This window comes from Mesoplodon bidens (assembly GCF_964165515.1).
Source record: "Mesoplodon bidens genome assembly, chromosome: 11".
Lineage (NCBI taxonomy): Eukaryota > Metazoa > Chordata > Mammalia > Artiodactyla > Ziphiidae > Mesoplodon > Mesoplodon bidens.
Window position 1 is genome coordinate 48,570,329 of NC_138167.1, and position 21,613 is coordinate 48,591,941.

The window sequence follows — 21,613 nt, forward strand, 5'->3', positions numbered from 1 at the left end:
GTGGCCCGGCCTGGAATGAGGGGAGCGGCGTGGATGCCTCTTCCCCAGGTCAGGCATAGGGCCAGCGTCCCCTGCCCTAGGTAGAGCTGGGAGCACATGCCTATTTGCGCTTGGAAAGCGGGGGCCCAGGGGTGGGAGAGAGCTGGGCCTGGGGGTCCCTGAGAGATGGGTGACTGATGTACTCTTTTCTTCTGTAGGTGGATCCCCTCTCAGAAGAAGGCTGGAAACAGAAACCCAACCTCAATGCCATCCGCTCTCTGGAAGCTGTGATCCGGGTGCATAGTGAGTGTGGAGAGAGGACACCACTGACCCCAGACTTTGGAGAAACTTGGGGCTCTGCTGTCCCCAGTGACCAGGGCCCCAGGTCTTCCAACACCAGCCAGGCCAGGGGTGCTGCTGCTCTGGAGTAGGCTTCCTATAAAGTACCCCACGATAATGGGAGGCAGCCCCCCCCCCACCATGAGTGGATACCCTCGGAGCCCTCCAGATGGACCCAGGGGGGACCAGCAGACAGTGGGGACCAGGCAGGACTGGCCTCCCATCCCCAGCTGCTGCCCTAGGCCAGGGCCCTGCCCACAGCAACACTCAGGCCTTGTTTGTGGAAGTGCTGGTTCCCACCCTGACCCTCAAACCTGGCCACAGGGTCTTAGGAGCTCTGCCTGCTTTGGGGGCTGAGTCTTAGATTAACTCCACATTTGGAAAGCACTTCAAATTTTCAGCTTCAGCTCAGCATCTGTGGAGCTCTTTATGTAAAGACCCATGATCTATGCCAGGGATACAAAAATGAACAAAATAGATTTCCCACATCCGGGCTCAGTAGGAGTGTTGTACATGACAGTGAAGCTGCTGCTGGTACTCGGTATGGAGCCCTCCTACTGGGCCGGGCTCTGGGCCGGGCGTGTTCCGTGGACATTATTTCTTGCCACAGCAGGCAGGACAGTCATGTCCATGGTCTAGATGGGGCGGTGGGAGCCCAGGGCAGTAAGTGGCTTGCCAACAGCCAGACAGAGTGGCCGCGGTGTTGGTCACCTCTCCCGGCACTGTGTCCTTCTGGCCTCCCATGCCTGTGCTGGGCTGAGTGTGAGGGGGACCAGCAGGCCGGGGCTCAGGGCTCCGTGAAGTCACCATGACACAGACCCCATCTAGGGGAAGGGAGGCCCTAATGGGGCACTTAGGAACCCCACACCCACGGGAATGGGTTAGCGGTGGCCTTTCAGCCAAAGGGGTGTGGGACTGGCTTGGACCTCTGCGAGGGCCCCTCACTGCCACGCTGAATCCGCACTGCTCACCCTGTCAGGGCTTTGGGGGCCGAGTCAGGGAGGGTGTTGCACTGAGGGTGGAGGCAGGTGAGAGCTGACCCTACACCGAGGACGTGTCCGCTACTCCTGGGCCCTGGGCCTGAGACATGCAGCTTCAGGATCAGTCTAGGATGCGTGGTGGGCAGGTGGAAGGCCTTGTGCCCCCAGCCCTTTCTGACTCGGCTTCTTACCCAGGTGAATACTGGGGCTGCATGCAGCGCCTGGCCTCCTGTCCAGACTCCTGGGTGCCCAGGGTGCCAGGGGCCGATGCAGAAGAAGTGGAGGCAGTAACTGCACTGGCATCCCTCTCCGTGGGCATCCTTACTGAAGAGCGGTAATGCCAGACCCCTGGCTCACAGCCCCTCCACCCCCTCGGACCCTCCCAACCTGCGGAGCCCAGGCCCCAGCCCAGCCACCGCGGCCTTCTTGGGCTTCCTGGGAAGCTGGGCTCGGGCCTTTCCTGCAGCCCCTGGCTCTTCAGCAGCACCCCCCTTTCCCTCCCCCAGGACCTCAGAGCAGCTGGTGGAGGAGGAAGAACCCATGAATCTTTAGGCTACAGGACGGATCTGCCCCCCCCACGCCGCGCCCCACCCCGCCCTGCCCTTCGGACCTGGTTCTCTTCCAACCTCTGGCAACAGTACCCGTTCCCGGGGTCTTCAGAGATCCTTCGGGCAGGTAGTCGGGGCCAGAGAACAGCCTCTTGACAGTCACCCCAAGGAGCCTGGGAAGGCCCCTGGGTCTAGCATAGGGACCAAAGAAGACCCTGACAGGAGGCCGGCTGCGTAGCCAGCTGGGCCCCAGCAGGGCTCTCCCCGAAGCACAGTCTACCCCTCTGGGGTCTGGGCCCCTAGCTGGGCCCCCGATCCTCAGGCCTGCACAGAGGAGGACTGGCACAGCCGGGCCCGCTCACAACCACTATTCCCGGTTCTGTAGACCCCCGTCTTTGCACACAGCCCCAGGCTCCACACAGAAATGTGAACTTGGCCTCCGCCAGGGTGGCCCTTCCTAGGCTCTGGGTGGGGGAGGGTGGGTAGCAGGAGCAAAGGGGTCCCATGTCCCTGCGTGCAGGGGGAGTCCCTCCTCTCCTGCTTCCTCAGATGACTCTGGAAGCTTCCTCCCCACCACTGGGCAGTGAGACACAGCTCCCTCTGAGAGCAGTCATCGGCAGGCCTCCCATCTGGTCCCCGCCCCTGCCAGAGGCCACCTGCGTCAACCATCTCAGGGCTCTGGTGGGGCAGACAGGTGCTCCTGGAGTTCTTTGCTTCCTGATCCAATGGTGCCAAGCCCTTCATCTCCCCTCGGAAGCACAGCATGACCCCCAGGGACCCCTCAGTGGTCACCACCCCCCTCCGTGAGCCTTCTCTTTCTGGGGTCTCCCCCACCCCAGCTGACTCCTGCCCTACATAGGACTAGCTTGGCTGAGGGGAAAGGGGGTGGGAGAGTGAATGGAAGACATGGGGGAGGGGAGGCTGCCCTGGCAAAGACTTCGAGGCTTCTGGGGTCCAGGCCTGGGGCCAAGAAGGAAAGTATTTGTGTGTGTGTGTGTGTGTGTGTGTGTGTGTGTGTGTGTGTGTGAGAGAGAGCGAGACAGAGACAGTAAGAGGAGGGTTTGTATGTGTGTGCACATGAGTGTGTCTTCCTGAGTACCACCATACCCTGTGTATGTATGCATGTTTTTGTAAAAAAGAAAAAAAAATGGAAAAAAATCTGAACAATAAATGTTTTATTTGCTTTAAATAAAAGGGCCTCTGGGGTTTGAGGGGTGGGCAGCGGGCCTACAGCTACACAGCACAGCCTGTGCCTGATTCATTGTGGAAGAGAAGGGACAGGTTGGGCCGTGGGGCAGCCGCCCTCCAGCTCCTTGGCCTTCTGTGGCCGCTGCCTTGCAGGAAGAATCCATTCTGAACACACCCTGGCTGCCCCCGCCTGCCCCACCTCTGGGTAGTGAAGAGGCGGCAGCTCTGGGCTGAGTCCATAGACAGAGGGCCCGTTAGGGCGTGGGGGACATGGATGCCTGCAGACCCGGCTCGCTAAGGCTCCCCTAAAGAGTCCTGAATCAGACCTACCTGGGTTCAAGTCCCAGCTGGGAGCTCAGGTAAGTCCCGTCACCTCCTGGGGCCTCTGTTTATCAGTTAAAGGCTCCCGAAATAGACACTGTTTGGTTCCTTCCTGCTCTAATGTACCATGACTTCTTAAGCATCTACTGAGCCTAGAAGAGAGACCGGGTGAGACGACAGGCCTGGGCGAGCTCATCCAGTGGCGCCTGTCTTTATGGTTCCGAGGCAGCCAGGCTTCTTCAGCCAGCAGAAGGAGCGGCCTCATCACCTCCGACCTGGCCCCAAGCCCTCACAGCCTGGAGAATGCCAAGGGAAGCACGTCCATCCCCTTCCCATCTGTCCTGGCCTCTTGGGGCGATAGACCCTCAATCCCACAGATGTTGCTGAGACTGTGCCCGGGGGCATCCTCGCCCTGGCTGGGGTGTTTGCTGAGGGGGCTGGAGAAAGAGAGCTGAACTGTGGGTTCCCCCATGCCAAGTGGGACCAGAGGGAGAGGGTCCCCTCTGAGCTAAGGAAGTGGCTTAATGAGATGACTGGAGACCCCCATTCCCACCCACCGCTCCCATAGTCCACCCCATAAGAAAGCACCAGAGGCTAGCTGATACAAATGGCTGCTGTATTTCTGCTAAAGTGACAGTGACACAGATAAGGCAAAGAGCTGAGGGGCAGGACACATCAGGTGGGAAAGGGGTAGACCGTGCAAAATGACAACCTAAGAGAAAAAGATGGATGGAGCCCCTTCCCTTCCGAGTTGGGTGAGCCCTTGGGCCAGTGTATAGGCAGTAAAGCAGACTTTGTCCTTGAGAAGGGAGATTTTAAAAGAGAAAAGCTCTGGGTGAAGGGCAGGGGCAGGAGCGGGGGAGGCATCTCGGGGCCAGGGGCAGTCTGGGTGCCATGAGGGGCGGGCATGAGACGGCCGAGTGGAAATGTTGGGCTGGAGGTGCCTGGCACAGGTTTGAGGGTTCCTTCTAGCCCACCCCGTGCTGCCCCCTTCCCCAAAGCCCTTCGGCGGGCAGGAGCACCTTCGCCAAGACCCTTAGTCCGGCCTTACTTGGGGCGTCCTGCTCTGGGGTGTGTGGTGAGGGGGAGGATGGCTCCAGCATACTCATGGGAGCCACCTCTCCGGGGAACAGGGTGGGTGGGAAGAGGGACACTGAACTCCCCTCAGGTCCCCAGGCCTTGGGAAAAGAGAAGCAAATGTCACCATCCCTGGGACCAATGAGTTCAGCTACCTGACTCTTGGGGGACAACAAGATGGGGGTGCCGGGGTAAGGGGTTGAGAAGTCTCTACTAGAGATCCCTCACCTGACCTGACCTTCCCAGGGTCTCACCCTGCCTGAGGGAGCGTGTCTAGGGCTGCGGGACCCCTGCCCCCAGGCGCAGGTCAAGGCCCCACTGCCCTACCCCTTGCCTGTTGCCCTGGCCCTACTTAGAAAGATTGCCCACTGAGTGCTACGAAAACAGATCCACTTGAAAAGGTCTAAAGCTGCCCCCCAGTCAGGCTGATGAGCAAGATGGCAGGACCGCTTTCCACGGCACCCAGGGTTCCCCCAAAGGGGACAGGACAGCTCCGGGGAGACCACCGTCCTCCTGCTGTATATTTTCTGCCTCGGTTCTGGGGTTCCCAGGGGGTGTACAGGCCCGCCCGATGTCTCAGAGGCTGAGTCCAGGTCCTGAGGACCACCAGGGTGCGGAGACCTCATCGCTCAGCTCAGAAATCGCTGAGGATGCTGATGTCGGCAAAGTCAGCCCGGTAGCGGTGGGCATAGAGGCTGAGCAGGAAGGCCCACTTGAAGGAAATGAAGCTCCACACACAGGAGAGGTAGTAGCTGTTGGGGTCTGTGAGGCCTGCAGGGAAGAGGAACCCAACCGTGACTTGAGAAGACCTTGCCCTTGACCCTAGCCACCATGCCACAAGGCCCGGGCCATCCTTCCCCACAACCTCCAACAGAGGCTGAACTGAGCCAATGGAGAGATCAGGTGTGATAGAGGTTTTAGAGCATTCAGAGTTTGCAGGCAGGAAGCAGTGGGGATGAGAGAAGGTCAGGGTTGGCTAATCACAGGGCTGTATCATCCGCTCTGCTGCTGTGACACTGACCCTAGGCCACTGCCTTCCAATGTGCTTCAGCATCAGAGGGGGCAGGAAGAGCCTTTGGCTTCTTGCAGACTGCAGCCACCAGGCGGCGCTCCCATCCCAGAGCTCCGCTGGAGGCTAAAAAGGGCGGCTAACCACACACTCCTGGGTGCTGAATGCAGCACACACTTCCCACGCGTTTCATTGATCCCTTCCAACCCAGGGGCGGGGGTGGGGGCCGTCCATTCTCCCCACTTTTACAACGAGGAAACTCGCGCACAGGGAGGTTAAGTGGTCTGTGCAGTCCCTTGGACGTAAGTGTTGAACCCAGGACAGGAATCCCGGGCCTCCTGAGTGCTCCACCCACCCGGCCCTCCCACGCCCTCCCTTTGCGGATGCCCTTACTCTGGTGTCCAGTGACGGCCAGCACAAGGAAGGTGCAGAAAGTGGCGACGGAGACGGCCGAGAAGAGGACGCCCACGAAGAAGAAGCCGCGCAGCCCCTTGAGCCACGTCCTCCAGTAATCCTGCATGTACATCACGTGCGTCACCAGGACCCACAGCGCTAGCACACCTGCCGGGAGAGACGGCTCAGGCAGCGCCCCTCTCCTCACCTGCCGACCCCCCAGAGCCCTGCAGGTCCCCCAGGCCAGGCTCTTCGCATAATAACAGTACTGTTGGCCTTTTCACTCTCCCAGTGAAGTGGAGTTTGCTGGAGGCCACCCGGCCTGTGATATGAAGAGGACATGAATGCAAAAGCAGCTAGGAGAATCTGGCTGCCTTTTACTAAGCCACACATTAAAGAGATCTGCAAAAAATATAAAACTATGTCATTCTTCTCCCTAATTTTTTTGTTTTGGAAAACCCGAATATTTCTTACAAAAAAATGTTACTTATGTTAACACAATATTATTTTTAATATTACTTTAAAATGCTTAGAACTGTTCTCAGTTTTAATTTCTAATACAGTACACATCGATAGATATAACCCACATAATCAAAATTTCCTTGGGGGTCTCACCACTTTTTAAAGAGTGTAAAGGGGTCCTAAGGTCCGAAAGTTTGAGGACTGCTGCAGCCCAGCCTGCTTTCCGGGGACTCCCCACTACCCACCCTGCGGGCCACAGATGTGGGAAGCATTCCTCCCACCCTGATACTCTTGCTCCCCCAGTCTTCAGAGGCCACCACCGTAACGCTGCAAGGCCTGTGGCTGAGCTCTTGGCAGTGGGGCTCTTCCCAAATTCCATGTATTGGTTTTATGGGATGGGGAGGCCCAGTGGTTAAAACTCCCAGGGCCACCCAGTGCCCAAGTGGCCTTCTTCTTGCTCTTGGCCAGACTCCATTTTATTAATTTCCTTTTTAGGCCGCACCGCGTGGCATGTGGAGTCTAAGTTCCCTGACCAGGGATCAACCCGTGCTCCCTGAAGTGGAAGCACAGAGTCTTAACCACTGGACCGCCAGGGAAGTCCCCTGCCAGACTCCAATTTTACTAACTCATTTGCTGAAAGGGCAGGCCAGATGCCCCCAGCCGGTCCTGGGCCTGCCCTCTGGGCCTGGCCGGGCAGTTCCCCTACGATGCCAGCTGCCGCTCAGCCAATACAATGAATGCCCTCTGTGCCGGGCCGTGCCTGCCGCCGCAGCCCAGAGAGTGGAGCAAATATCAGTTCCATTGGCAAGGGTCCAGGGCAGGGCCGCAGGGTCCCGACAAGGGAGGAATAAGGGACGAGGTAGAGCCAGCTGCAAGCTGTCCACCTGTGTGTAGACTGCTGGATCCTAGGAGTCGGGAGGCCCTTCAAAAAGTGAGCCGCACACGCTGCACGCAGAGGAGCACGGGAAGGCTGGGGAGAGTGGTCAGCTCTGGCAAGGGGGAGAAGGAAGAGAAGGTGACAGGGAGATCGGGGTGGGAGAGTGCTCTGACTGAATCTGTGATATTTTATTTTTTAGGCTGAATGGTAAGAATGAGGGAGTTCACTAAGTTGCCTATCCTCTTTTACTTGCCTGCAATATTTCATAATGTTTTTTTAAGTTGAGGGAAAATAAAAAGGCAGGGGGGAATGTCATCACAGATCTCTGCTCTGAATACCAGCTCAGAAGCTGTCACAATTCAGGCAGCCTGGCAAGGGCCAGAAAACCACGAGACTGCCAGCCAGGAAACCTGGGCCTGGCACTGCTGTGGGGCTCGTGACTCTCAGAGCCTCGGTGCTTCCACATCTGAAAGTGGGGGAGCCCAAAGGTCCCGCCAGCCTGGAAACGGTGACCCAGGGTTCCCTGCTAGTGAGGACTCAGCTCTGCCAACACCTGCCGCTTCCCTTCCCACGCTGTTTGACCCACAGTCTCCCAGCTCTGCCCTATGCCCACCCTCAGCCTTCCTCAGGGGTTGGGGGCCTGGAACATGGGTCCCTCCAGCCCTGGGGTCAGGGTGAGGCAAGACAAGCTTGTCTCCATCCCTGCCTAGGCAGGAAGCGGGAGCAGGCCAGAGGTGGACAGAATCACAACCCCCCGGCTTCAGCTTAACGTCTTCCGTGATCTGGATGGATGGTATGCTAGCCACCTTTTCCAGAAGTCTTTCCCAATCCTCTCACGCGGGTCCTAAGTGTTCACTGGGGGAGCTGTTTGGTTTCTTAAAGGGCCCGTGGAAGGAAGTGTATTGTCACTGAGCACATCCAAGGAGCCGTCAGAGGGGTACCTTTGCGACCGCTCCACTTGCCCTCTATCTGCTCACTATGCCACGGAGGGGCTGAGGTAGATGGCTCTCAGATGCTTTACCACTCAAAGATTCTAGAAGCCAGCTTAAGGGAAAAATAAGGTCAGAGCAATTCCCCCGTGACTCAGCAATTTCTGGGTTAGGAAATGTTGAAATAGGGGCCTGTGTGATACCCTCTCTTAGTCCACTGGCCACGCTCCAGTGGTGCCCCCAGAACACCCCCCCACACACATACATCCACGTACCAAAAAGGGCTGAGCAGGAGGAAGAGGAAGATGACCATTTTGGGTGTGCCGGGCCCCAGCTCTCTGTTAATAAGCAGACGCATCCTGCCCCACCTCTCACTTGCCCTGCACACAGGCCTGGCCTCCAGATAAACACAAGCCACATCTGGAAGCAGGCCCGTCCCCACCGGCCCTGGCTCCGGCCTCTGTCCTTAGAAGAGGGATCTCCCCCAACTCCATCCAGGGTGTCAGTGAAGGAGCACAAGCCCCCCACCCCCCACCCCGGTCCCTCCCACACCTCAGCCCTGCTCACTTCCCTGGGACACTCTGGACTCCAGGAAGCCTGGTCTGCATAACTCAGGGAAGAATGGACAGTTTCCCAGGTCCACCTGGATGCATGTCCACACCAGACCTCACCCCTCGCTCCACCCCACCTGCTTCAAGGAGCAGGGCTCTGCTCGGTGGCTCGGGGCTCAGAGCTGACAGGCCCAGGACAAGGAAGGTACATAGATGGTCAGTGAAAGTACCCCCAGCAGCTGGGTTGGAGGTGAGGGGCCAGGAGCCCAGGGGAGCTCATAGGGAAACACAGACAAGTGAGCCACTGGACCCGGGCCCTACTCTCTTCCTACACCCCTGCCCTCCACCCCTGCTCCTGTCTCGCTCACAGCTCATGGGGAAGAACACAGAGCTGGTTAGACTCCTCGGCAACTTTTCTATTCTTATTCTTTCCTCGGTCTACTAGACCTAGAGCAAGTCTTTTTCCCAAGCGTTCCCATAGCAAAACTATTTCTTCCGCCTCTCCTCCAAGCCAGTTCTTCCCAGACGCACACCAGGATGGGAGAGACTGGGTCTCTACCCATGAACATTTTTCCCAGGGCTCCAGGAAATCAACAGCCCCCAGCAGCCCTGCCTGGCACACAGGGGAAGGAGCATGCTGGGGCTGCCCTCTGGTGACTCAGCAGTTTCTGGAAAATGCCAAGTCAGAAGCGAGGTACTCACAAATCTGCTGATGCTTCATCCCCAAAAGAGGAAGAGGCTGACTGGCTGCAGACCCTCTGAGCACCCATGCAGGGCGGAGAGGGTGTGTGGCCCTGGCAACCCTCCCCCACCTGCCACACTGCCACCACCACCGTCACCAGGCAGCTTTGGTTCTGCGATGGCTGTCAGGGAGGTGCCAGGGCCCTGCTGTAGCTGGTCGCTGCCCTATAGCACCTCTTGCTGTGGGAAGCTCCACAGCTGGCCTGCCTCAGAGGCCAAGGGAGATCTGCAGGGAGGGAGAGAGGGCAGGGCTCAGGTCAGAGGGAAACCCTGGGACTCCCTGGAGCTGCCCCACCCCGCGACAGGCAGCTGAAAGATGGATGATTCGGGGAGAGGACATACAGCTGTAGCATTCCAGACCTGAACGGGGTCTCACACAACACCCCTGTCAGCGGAATCTCCTTCCATTCCTTACAGATGAGGAAACTGAGGCCCAGGAGGCATCGATGTGCCCACGGTCACACAGCTCGGTGGGGCTCACTCCACCAGGCCAGACTCCAACACACCCAGCTCTGATCCCAGGGGCAGCCCTCCCTCCTCACCCCCAACCAGCCCCCTCATCTCAAGTCTCATCAGGGCAACCCCTGGGCCTCGCCTGAAGAGGCACACCGCCTTCCTGAGGGGAAAGCAGCAGGCCGACAGGAAATAGGAAAACGCTGCAAGAACAAGAGACCCATGAGGAACATGGAGGGCGGTGGGGTGCAGCGGGGAAAGGAGCCAGGCGTCTGCAGATAACTGAGCAGAGGTGGGCAGGCTGGCCCGCCGGGTGGAACCACAGGTGGGGCATCTAGGCAGGCATGAGAGCAGCCCAGCCGGGCAACCACGTGCCTTTCCTCGGAGAACCAAAGTGCTCCGCTTGGCATTGCTTAGGCTGTGGTTACCCACACCCCTCTTATAGGGCAGAAGCCCCACCTCCCATCCCTTCTTGACCCAGGTGTGGCACTCAGTGAGCTTTGGGGCAATGAGCAAATCTAGTTATTTTTAGCTGGTCCATTTAGGGCTCTTTTGGCAGAGGAGTTTAATTATGGAGTAAGATCATCCTGTGCAAAACTATGAACCTTACATGTATTTTTTTCCCAAAGTGCTTTCCCCACACATATAATTTCATGTAGCTGTGTAACCCTAGGTAAGCTATTTATTTACACGAAGCCTCAGTTTAAGCCTGACCTGTAAAATGGACCCAATAATAATGCCTACTTCCTAGGACTAATGTAAGGATTAAATGAGATGATGGAAACAGTTTGCTTAACACAGTGCCTGACACATAGAAAGCATTAAAAAAAAAAGTTAGCAAGTAGAAATAATATGCTTCGTCTTCACATCAATTCTACAACACAGAGAGGTTAACAACATGCCCAAAGGTGCACAGCGAGCACAGAGCACTGGTAAGCACCGGACCTCCACCAGCGCACTGACGTTCTCAACTCCGGTACAAGCCTCCTCTGGCCTCCTTGAGGCACAGAAAGGGCGATCGGCGGGGCTTAGCCGACCTTGGCCCAGGAGCCACAGCAGAAGAGTGGCAAAGAGACACCAACGTCGTGGGAAAAAAAGTCCAGTTTCCATCAGATCCCTAGCGCGGTCCTCCGGGGCTCCGCTGAGGACTCCACTGGCGACTCCGTTGGCGGTGGACTCCACCCTGTTAGGAGGCACATGGGCTTCCCCGGGAACCCCCAGCCCTCCTTTCCACTTACTTCTTCTCTGCCCTCACCCAGTCCCCAGGGAAGGGGCGCGGATCCCCCAGCACAAGTGTGTGTGTGTGAAGACCGCCGGGTCTTCACACCTGGCCCGCGAAGGAGGTGGCGAGAGCAGCGGGCGTGCAGGGAGGACGCTGTTACTGGGCCCAGGGTGGAGGGCGGACGGGCTAATCCGGGGGCGGCGGGGCTGGTGCAAATGGCACATGTGGGACGTCGGCGCCTCGGGCGAGCATTGAGTCCCCGAGGCCCCCTGAGGATGCCCAGGAGCCCGGGCCCGCGCGGGGCCTGCTCTGCCCACGGCCAGTTTTGGGTAAACACCCCACCCGCTCCCCCGGGAAGCGCCGCCCGCGAGGAGCCTGCGGAGCAGCCGCCAGCTCCTCCACGCAGCCGCGCGCCCGCGTCCGCGCGGCCGGAGCCGGGACCCAGCGACCCCCGCGCGCCCCGGGGTACCTGCGAGCCCCCCCATGGCCGCGGTCCCTGGTTGTCTGTAGACCACCGTCCAGACGAGGAAGATGGAGAAGCCGGCCACGGAGCTGAGGCCGGAATAGGCGGCGCGGAGGCCGAGCTGCAGGCGGGACGGGGCCATGGGGCTGCGGGCGCCGGGCGCGGAAGGCGAGCGTGGCCGACGGTCACAGGTGCAGGGCCCGGAACAGGAGCCGGGAGCCGGGAGCCGGGAGCCGGGGGCCGAGCCGTAGCCGCCGGCCGCCCGCGCTCCGCCCCCGGCCCGCCCCCTGCGCAGCCGGCACAGCGCCCTCCCCGGCCGGAGGCCGCCCGCGCCCGGAACCACAGTGGAGGGCGCGTCCTGGGCTTGGCCTTGAGTCCTCGGGCCCCTGATCATTTGGGGATGCCGCCTAAAAAGGCAGGTTCCGGGGTTCGTCCTCTGAACTACAGGATATTTGGTCCCTAGCGGGGCCCGGAAATGTACGGGTGTACAAGCCAGCTGCCGTGATTACTTTTAAAATTTATCACGTTCTCCTTTAAAATTTAAGATGTAAATTTCTCGTTAAAAATCAAGATATAAAAATTAAGATATATGAAAGTACACAGTGAGTATGATTCCTTCCGCCCCTATCTATCCATCAGGTTCCCTCCTCAGGGATTAAGCGATTCTCAGAAGATTCTTCTCACGGAACCTCCGCCCCATCATCTTCTAACGTCAAACACCTCACCCTCAAGGACAGTTCCCTTCTCCTTTAATCTCCGCAAGCCTCATCCTCCCACCCCAAATCTACCAAACATCACTCCCATCAGAATCAGACAATTCTAGGGTAGAGACTGGAATCTATAGCAGGTGTACACTGAGCTCCCCCTGTGGGCCCAGTGCCACGCTGGGAGCCGGCAGGGAAAATCAAAAACACAACACACGGAGCCTTCAAACACTTATAATCTAGTTGGGGAGGCCCCTCACATACTGGCACAAAATAAGTAGCCAATATACCTTGTATTTATTTCTTTTCACTGCTGTAACAAAGTACCACAGATCTAGTGGCTTCAAACAACACGCATTTATTATCCTACAGTTCTGTAGGTAGGTGTCCAGAAAAGGAACTCAGAGGGCTGAAATCTAGGGGATGGCAGGGCTGCCTTCCTTTTGGAGGCTCGAGGGGAAAATCTGTTTGCTTGCCTTTTCCAGCTTGTAGAGCTGCCCGCATCCCCTGACTCCTGAAGGTCTTCCTTCATCTTCAAAGCAAACGATCACACCCCTGGGACCTCTGCTTCTGTCATTACATCATCTCCTTTTCTCTTGCTAATTCTGCTGCCTCCTTCTTTTCCCTTATAAGGACCCTTATGATTAAGAACCTGGATAATCCAAAATAAGTCCCCATCTCAAGATGCTTAACTTAATCACATCAGCAAAACCCTTTTTGCCACGTAAAGTGACGTATTCACAAATTCTGGGGATCAGGACATGGACATCTTGGGGGGCCGTTATTCTGCTATTACATCTCTCTGGAATGTAACCTCCATGAATAGCGACGGTGCCTCTTTCCTTCACACCAACACGTAGAACAGTTCACAGCACATAGTAGCCCTTTAGTAAACGTTTGTCGAATAGATGAATGTGAGTGAATGAAGGTAAGAATTAAATAACAGTCTTCTGGGTCGGAGATCTAAACAATCTAAACATTCAACGGTACAGCTGCCCCAAATCCCTGGGAATTTCAGAATGACTGACACTTCTGAAGCTGTTCCAAATTTTGAAGAGATGTTTGCCAGTAGATTCACAGAAGATGACAAATAGCACCAGGAATACCTGAAACGCCCTCCTGAGTCCCCTCCAATTGTTGAGGAATGGAATAGCAGAGCTGGTGGGAACCAAAGAAATAGAGGCAATCGGTCGCAAGATAACAGACAGTTTAGAAGTAGGGATAGCAGACGGGGGTGGCCAAGTGACAATCGATCCAATCAGTGGCATGGGCGATCCTGGGGTAACAATTACCCGCAGCACAGACAAGAACCTTACTACCCCCATCAATATGGACACTATGGTTACAACCAACGGCCTCCCTATGGCTACTACTGATAGAAATGTCAGCAGCTTTTAATAAAACCATTTACTCTGTTAACATGAAAAAAAAAGAATTAAATAACAGTAAAGGGGATCATACACAAGAAATCTAGGCAGGACATGATTAATTGCCAAGCGAGCAATGTAAACCACATTTGCCTCACTTCAGAATAGTCTGGGGGTCTTCTTTTTTTAAAAAAAAAAAGACCCCCAGACTCCATCTCTGACTTATTAAATTTGAATCTTGGGAGTACATATATTTTTTTAATGAGAAGTGATTTTAATGAGGTGAGCTCGGCATCCAGCCCTCCTTTGGGAGCCACTGATGGAGAGACTTAGTGCTGGCTGTTCAGAGGAGGGGGTGAGCCCTGTGGTCCAGAGTGCACCGCCACGGATGGTTCCAGAGCTGGCTGGCAGGGATAACAGTCCTCCACGCAGTGGGAGCAGCCTGTGTGACAGCCCAGAAGAAAGAAATAACATGGCAGGTTCGGGAAACTGTAAGTAGTTTGTGGTCTGTGGGTGGAGTGATGGATTTTGAGGTTGGAAATGTTCTGAACATAAAGGGCCTTGCTTGCTCTGCTGAGAAGGCTTTCCCCTGTCTCTGTGCAGCCAGGGGAGGGAAGTAACAGTTTGGTGTTTTACAAATGTGGCCAGGGTAATAGTGTGAGGGTGAACTTCCTTGGAAAGGACTAGAAAGCAGAGAGGTCATTCGGACAAATTCTTCACCTCCCTGTGCTTTGGGTACTCCGTCTGTAAAATGGGGACAGGGGACAGCTGTGATGTCTACTTCAACGTGTTAGGATGAAGAGGCAGTGCTTAGAAGAGTGGCAAGGATGTAGCAGGTGCTTAATAAATGTCGGCAAGTATGGTTAGTAGCAGCAGAAAGGTTGCCACATGAGGAGAGCCTGAAAGGTGGTTCAGGCTGAGGCAGTGAGCATGGGGAAGAGGGGACTGATTCAAGAAATATTTAAGCTATTTGAACCTTAAGGTCACGTAGCAATTAACTAGCTGGGCAGACAGAAAGGAGGAGAGCAAAAATATTTATTATGAGTGCACATGTCGGGAGTATTGGAGAGGAGTTAACAAACTCGTTACACTGGAGAGTGAGGCTGTGCAAGAAAATAACGAGAGAGAATTATGTAACAGTAGCTTGGGCCCAGGATGTAGGTTAAGAGCAGGCTGACACTTTTTCTTAAATGTGGAAGCAGTATGGAGCTGTTGAAGGATTTCATTTCATCTCAGATGGGATCACCACTTACTGTGCGACCTGGGCAGGTTTCCCCAAACTCAGGAGAGCTTTCTGCCAAGAAGAAAATATTCTATATCTGCCCTCTCCAGAATGGCAGCTACTAGTCCCATGTGGCTGTTGAGTATTTGATATGTGCCTAGTATGACTGAAGAACTGAATTTTTAATTGATTTTAATTTAAATAGCCACACGTGGCTAGTGGCTACCATATTTGACAGCACAGGAACTTCTCGGAACCCCTGTCACTCCATCTGTGTAGTGGGAATGATGATACATCATTGGCTTGTTAGAGCAATCGAGAGATGTTGAGATACTGCAGTTAAAGCACTCAACACGGTAATTTGACAAATTATTATCACTGTTGTTGAAATTGTTGTTATTATTGAACAGGGCTAGCCTGACATAAGCCATGCCTTAAGAAAATTATTTGGTATCCAAGTTGGATTTGATGGGAAAAGAAAATTGTAGAAGAGGAAGCGTTCACAAGGCTATTTCTGTGGTGAGATGTGGGATAATTAAGATCTTATCTGGAGAAAGGCCATGAGAAGGGAAAGCATGGGAGGGTTATGAAGCTGCAAAGCACACTGGTGTGCACCACGCATGCTCTTCTCCCCACAGCAGCTTCCTTTCCAAGGTGCTTTCAAAGAGTGCACTCCCATCCCAACCCAAGACAGACACCACTGCCCAGCCCCCCCATCCCCAAGAGAGATAGCCATTCTCCCTGACTGTGACAGAGACCACCAGTGTTCACCATTAGCATCCTTCTTCTGGCACATGACCTACTAAATAGGAACTTTGAACACTTCCCAGCTTCCTTGCAGTTAAACTGATGCCATGAGAGCGAGTTCTGAGCAATGGAATCAAAGCAGAAACAATGTGTGCCATTTCCAGGCTGGACCCATACAATCTCCCATGCAGCCCTCATTCCTTCTTCCCATTCTGTGATGATTTTAGAGGCCACATGTTGAAGACAGTTGCGCCACATAATGGAAAGAGCCTGGGACCCTTGAATGAATGAATGAACAGAACTACCCACTCCATTCCCCAAACCTGCATCGGACTGTAATATGAATGAAAAATACACCCTTTTCTTCGTGCTAAGCCACTGAGATTTCGGGGTCATTACAGCTAACCTCATTACCCTAATACACCATCCCTCATTCCATTTCAGGTCATGTAAACGTCTCTTATATAGATAACCTGTCTGAACTACCAATCCCTCCGAAGTCACTTTTAAATTGGGCCCCACCAGTATTAAGACAGACTCCTAACTCCCACCCACACACATCTTGTCTCCTAAGACATTTCTTTCTCATTCCCCCAAAGCAGGCACATTCCAGACATAGATCTCCTCCCACAATACTACATCAAGGATACCCCTACGGAGCTATATGGCAGTTCATTGAGTTTCTTGCATGTGTGAGGGCTTCCTCCTCTCTGCTTCTTAATCCCCACACAGAGGGACCTCTGATGTCCTTTGGGGTATATCCTTGTTTACTGTAGCTCCAGCCCCAAACCTAGGCACCACTTGGTCCTCTCCTTCTTTTACCCCCATGTGCAATTCATTAGCAGGTACGGTTGGGTCTGCCCTGTCCTTTCTCCCCAAGACACTGCTTAGTCCAGGCACCATCATCACCACCTCCCCACTTGCAGCAGCTCCCTACGTGGTCATCCTCTGCTCGTTCTTTCCCCTCCAACCCACTCTCCAGCCAGCAGCTGGAATAGTCTTTTAAAAGTAACAACCAGGGCTCCCCTGGTGGCACAGTGGTTGAGAGTCCGCCTGCCGATGCAGGGGACACAGGTTCGTGCCCCGGTCCGGGAAGATCCCACATGCCGCGGAGCGGCTGGGCCCGTGAGCCATGGCCGCTGAGCCTGCGCGTCCGGAGCCTGTGCTCCGCAGCGGAAGAGGCCACAACAGTGAGAGGCCTGCCTACCGCAAAAACAAAAACAAAAACAAAAAACCAACCAGAACATGGCACTCCCCTGCTTAAATCCCTCTAATAGCTTCCATAGCAATTGGGGTAAATAAATCAGTTGCCAACTCCAACTAGTCTCACCTCTGCCCATTTCACTTCAGGCACACTGGCTTTCTTTCTGTTTCTTGAATGTGCCAAGCTTGTTCCTGCCACGGGGTCTTGGTAACTTTGTGCCTGGAAAGTTCTCCTCTGAGTGCTCATAAGATTCATAAGGCTTGCTCATCATTCAAGCCTCAGGTCACATGTTACTTCCTCAGAAAGGCAATCCTGTCCTTCCACTCTAAAGTACAGTCCCCTACTCTGTCTTACATCTTGTGATAAGTGATATCACTATGTGAAATTGTCTTGTGTATTTGTTTATCCTTTCCAGCTCCACCCTTGCCATCCCATTGGAATATAACCTCCATGAGGGCAGGGGGGCTTTACCTGTTAGGGACCAACTCCTCTCAGTTTGCCTAGGACTGTCCTGGTTTTACCAACACACGTCCAACATTCCAGGAAACCCCTGAGTCTAGGGAAAACTCTGATGGTTAGTCACCCTATTGCCTGCCTTGATCACTTCTGTATCCCCAGTACCTAGTCTAATGCCAGGGGCTTAGGTAGGAACTCAATAAATATCTGTGCAATAAATAAAGGCAAGAATGGCTGGCTGTCCATAAAGAATTCTTTGATCCTGGCTCTAGGGGGCAGCCTTCTCCAACCTTGTGTCTTGAGACCGAGCTCTGCAAGGTTGGGCTAAAAATCTTATTGGCAAGATTTTCCCCAGAACTTACGTGGTCCCTTTGCTCACCTCCAGCCCATGGGGAGTTCAAGGCTAAGGACCCTGGTTAAGGCAGCCCCAGGCCGTGCCTGACACGGAGGTGGATCCCCTGGGCCCAGCCCGCCTCAGCTGGTCCTCCTGCAGCTTCGTCTTCCTCTTGAGGTCAGGCTTATAGACCACAGAGACGAAAGGACCATTCTAGAGAGGAAGAGCAGGTGACTCATTGCAGGGAACAGCTGGCCCCATCATGAGCACCCCAGCTGCCCAGGCTGCAGGAAGCAATCCCGAGTTGAGGACTCAGATCCAGGGGGTCACCTTGGCCATCCCTCCCCCAGCGCTGCTCCCTAGGGCCGTGGCTGCCTTCTGCCCCTAGAAGGGGACATCTTCACCTTTTATGGCTGGAGTGAAACCATTCACCGTCTGGCTTCTCACGGAGACCCCACTTCCTCTGCCTGCCCACTGACAACCTGGAGGTCCACGCAGAGGACAGGATGCTGAGTGAGAAGATGCTGAGCGGAAGCAACAGGTCTTTGAGCTCCAGAACCAGATGAGCATCAGAGACAGCCAAGTGTGGAGAGGGAGGGTGTGTGTGCGTGTACGCGTGTTAGCAATCACAGCCGCCGCAGCATTCGGAAGGGCAGCAAGGAGGGGCCCGGGGCCCAGGCCTGCTCACCTCTCCTTGTCCCCTGGTGACTTCCATCTGCTGACCTGAACCCCCAATCACAGGTGCGTCCTCCAATGCGCTCGCTCTTTTCCTTTCCCTTTCGCTGTGGGGTTGTCGTTGGGTGAGGGGAGAGAGAGGGAGAGAGAGAGAAAGAGACAGAGAGAGATAAAGCCAGGAGTTAACCTCTGCATGGACCGGAGCCTGGGGCTGTGGGGAGTGAGCTAATACAAAGGCTGAGGGCAGGAGAGGAGGGCATCAACTCTCCCTAAAGGACAAAGCCCGGCACAGGGATTAGTACATATTTGTCCTTCAGATTTGAGTTTAGGGACTGGATTGATTGAATGAGAAAGTCACCATGGAGGCTTGATCAGTACACACAGATCCCCCATCTAGTCCAGCTGTAAAGGCACCAGGTAAAGTTAAGGGACTGGAAAAGAGATTGACACCTGTGCTTAGTCCAGCGCTTGGGACCCATGAATAGCACCCTAGGGAGGTTTGAGGTGTGAATCTGAGGGCACTTCCTGGAGGAGGGAGAGGATGGGTTAGAGACAGACTGAGGCAGTGCAAGGAACAGAGCTGGGCCAAGAACCGGGTGGAAAGGTAACAGAAGGAAAGGCAGACCTGGGGGAGCCATGAGGAAGGCAGAAGGACCCATGGCAGGAGCGGGGGGGAGATGAGTTTACCTATTCCACTCAAGAAGCCTATCCTGGGTCTTCCCTGGTGGCGCAGTGGTTAAGAATTCTCCTGCCAATGCAGGGGACACGGGTTCAAGCCCTGGTCCGGGATGATCCCACATGCCATGAAGCAACTAAGCCCGTGTGCCACAACTACTGAGCCTGTGCTCTAGAGCCGCGAGCTACAACTACTGAGCCTGCATGTTGCAGCTACTGAAGCCCGTGTGCCTAGGGCCTGTGCTCCACAACAAGAGAAGCCACCACAATGAGAAGCCCACGCACCAACAAGGAAGAGTAGCTCCCGCTCGCCGCAACTAGAGAAAAGCCTGTGCTCAGCAACAAAGACCCAATGCAGCCAAAAATGAAATAAATAAAAGAAAAAAGAAGAAGCATCTCCTGAGGGTCTCTGTACCCACAGCCCTGGCTGTGCTAAGCATGCAGCCTGGATTTCTAATTGCAGTTGTGGTGAGTGCCGGGCGTGTGGTAGAGAAATGGGGCCCTGCAGGAGGAATTGACACAAGCCGGGCTCTGTGAGAGGAGAAGAAGCCGGCAGGGGCACAGCAGTGGCTGCTTTGCCTGGCACCCAGGACCCCAGCCGGCACCGTCAGCTGAGGCCTGGGGGAGACTGGAGATTAAATCAGGATCCAGTCCTCCGTGGAATGAGAGAGGGAATGCTGAGGTGGGCTCCATGCCCGCCCTGCAGCAGGTTTAAGGGGAGTCTGCTGCCCCTCCATTTCTCTGGAGGTAAAGCTCCTAGTTGAGGGGGCTCTGAGGCAGGAGCAGGAAGGACTTCCTGAGGCCTGGGTGGGAAGTCTGAGCCACCGGTGGCTGCCTCTCCATCCTGGAGCCGAGGACTCATCCCAGGAGGGGAAGGAGTGGCCTGCGGCCTTCTCTCTCAGTCAGACCTGCAGACATCACCTCCCTTTTCTGTTTCCCTCTACAGAGCTCATCTTTGCAGCCTCCCCGGCCTTTCGCTGTGTCCTCTCTGGAGGGAGGAAACGGGCAGTGGGTCTGGTGCTGAGTCTTTGGAGTGTTCAGCTTCCTCTGGCCCCAGCACTTCCTTAGTGGGATTTGGGGGCAGGATTGGCGTCTGCTCTGATGCTAGGAAGGGCCTTCTTTGCATGGCCTGCTTGCCTGGTTACTCAGAGCCTTGCCCTCTCCTCGGCCAGGGCTCTGGATCCACATGGAACCCTCCCTCGGGCTCCTGCAGCTGCCCCTGCCTAAGTCTCTAAAACGTGAGGGCAAAGTGGGTGCAGAGTTCGAGTCCTGAGCAAGGGCTCAGGGAAGATGGGAGCCCCTGAGATGAGGGTCTGGGGAAGGCTGGGGATGTTGGGAGGAGGTAGTGTGGGTAGTGAGCCCCAGGGAGAGGCGGGGGAGTGGTGTGGGTTGACAAGTGCAGACTGGAAGCTCCAACAGGGGCGCAGGTGAGGGAGCCAAGGAGAGGGCTCTGGGCCTGAGGGAAAGTGGTCACGACTGGGCTGGAGCCACCGTTTCAGAGCACTGATTACTCAAGGGCAGATGCAGTGTCTCCTGGGTATGTGGAATACACACACACACACACACACACACACACACACACACACACACTCGAGAAGCAGAAGCTGGAGGGAGAAAGCACCTCCTGCATATTCAAATACCACCAAACTTGCCTGCTAGGCAGGCCTGTTCCCCTCCCTTTAGCACAGCTCCAGACCTGCCCCTGCCTTCTATCCTGCTCTCCCAGCCTCTCCTCACCCTCTGGCTACCGCCATCAGCAACACAGGCCTGTTTGGTGACCGTTTCCTTGTTCGTGTCATGCACGGGTAGCTTGACCACCAGCCAGAAGAATGTGCCTCCAGGAAAGTGTGGGGACCCTGTTCTCGCCTCAGTCAGCTCCCCACTGCTCCCCAGCCCCGTCCCGCCCTCACAGACCTCCCTCCAGCTTGCCCCCCACTTCCCGGAGAAGTAGGAGCCCATCTCTCCTCTGCGTCCCTGCTCTACCACTGTCATAGTGGCTCAAGAGTGACTGGCTGTGACCTGCTGGTCCCAGGAAGGTTTGGCTTGGTGCCCATCAGTGTTCCAGCTCCCTGCCTCAGCCCCCCAGGAATGGGCAGGGGAGGAGATGGGGGAACTGGACTGGAACCATCCTTGGGGCCAGAAGCCTGGACAAGTGCCAGACGACCTTCAACCTTCCAGAGCCGGGAGGTGGAGCCCAGGTGAGGGTACCTGGGCTCTCTTCTCAGTCCCTCTCCATTCGTTGATAAGCCATGGCCAGGGGATCACATCAGGGAAGCTGCAGCAGGCCAAGGTACCCAGGCACAGCCCTTATATCCTCTGGCCTCCAAGCTGGCCCTTTTTCGCAGTCCCGCTGGCAGCCTAAGACGTCCTCCAACCTCCCACCCTCCAACCCACCAGCAACCTCAAAGGACAGAGCTGAGGCTCGTAAGCAAGGTTTGCAGCACAGAAGGAGAAAAGATAGGAGACAAGGAAGCAGCCAGGAGGAAGGTGAAACAAACTGTCCGAAAAATGAACTGGGAAAGCAGCCCCTCTCCCTTCTGCCCTGCCCTTGGTACAGGCCCACAGCAGGCCCCAGCTGTCTGTCCCACCGACTTCAGCTCATTTCCACCCGGAATCATTAAGCACCTGCTTTATGCCAGACACTGTGCTGGGTATGGAGGCCTGACCAGATTAGTGTGTTAGTGAGCTACCAGAAAA

General features: G+C 55.5%; 2 protein-coding genes and 1 pseudogene across 7 annotated transcripts in view; 2 read left to right on the forward strand and 1 right to left on the reverse strand.

Annotated features, from left to right (window-relative positions):
• HDAC7 (histone deacetylase 7) overlaps positions 1–3,040 on the forward strand; it is a 35,825-nt gene extending 32,785 nt beyond the window's left edge. For all 5 annotated transcript variants that reach the window (XM_081247818.1, XM_081247820.1, XM_081247821.1 and 2 more), the window contains 3 exons: positions 198–282; positions 1,494–1,632; positions 1,805–3,040. In XM_081247818.1, the coding sequence (XP_081103944.1) occupies positions 198–282; positions 1,494–1,632; positions 1,805–1,850 (270 nt within the window). In that variant the 3' untranslated portion in view covers positions 1,851–3,040. The remainder of the gene's footprint in view (positions 1–197; positions 283–1,493; positions 1,633–1,804) is intronic.
• Positions 3,041–3,954: 914 nt separating this feature from the next.
• SLC48A1 (solute carrier family 48 member 1) lies at positions 3,955–11,803 on the reverse strand. Its single transcript, XM_081247824.1, has 3 exons — positions 11,539–11,803; positions 5,835–6,002; positions 3,955–5,203 (listed from the first exon to the last, which is right to left on the reverse strand). The coding sequence occupies exons 1-3, from the start codon at positions 11,672–11,674 to the stop codon at positions 5,067–5,069; spliced, it is 441 nt and encodes a 146-aa protein (XP_081103950.1). The 5' UTR covers positions 11,675–11,803; the 3' UTR covers positions 3,955–5,066.
• Positions 11,804–13,184: 1,381 nt separating this feature from the next.
• On the forward strand, positions 13,185–13,662 carry LOC308625300 (RNA guanine-N7 methyltransferase-activating subunit-like protein; annotated as a pseudogene). Its single transcript has one exon. The product of its transcript is annotated as an RNA guanine-N7 methyltransferase-activating subunit-like protein (transcript).
• The last annotated feature ends 7,951 nt before the right edge of the window (positions 13,663–21,613 follow it).

Bases quoted from the DNA above. Each gene is read 5' to 3' on its own strand.
- SLC48A1 (XM_081247824.1), bottom strand. From the start codon at position 11,674: ATGGCCCCGTCCCGCCTGCAGCTCGGCCTCCGCGCCGCCTATTCCGGC. The intron at 6,003-11,538 runs GTACCCCGGGGC...CTCTCCCGGCAG, and splicing joins GGCCATGGGGGGGCTCGCAG to GTGTGCTAGCGCTGTGGGTC. The intron at 5,204-5,834 runs GTAAGGGCATCC...TCTTCCCTGCAG, and splicing joins GGCCGTCACTGGACACCAGA to GCCTCACAGACCCCAACAGC.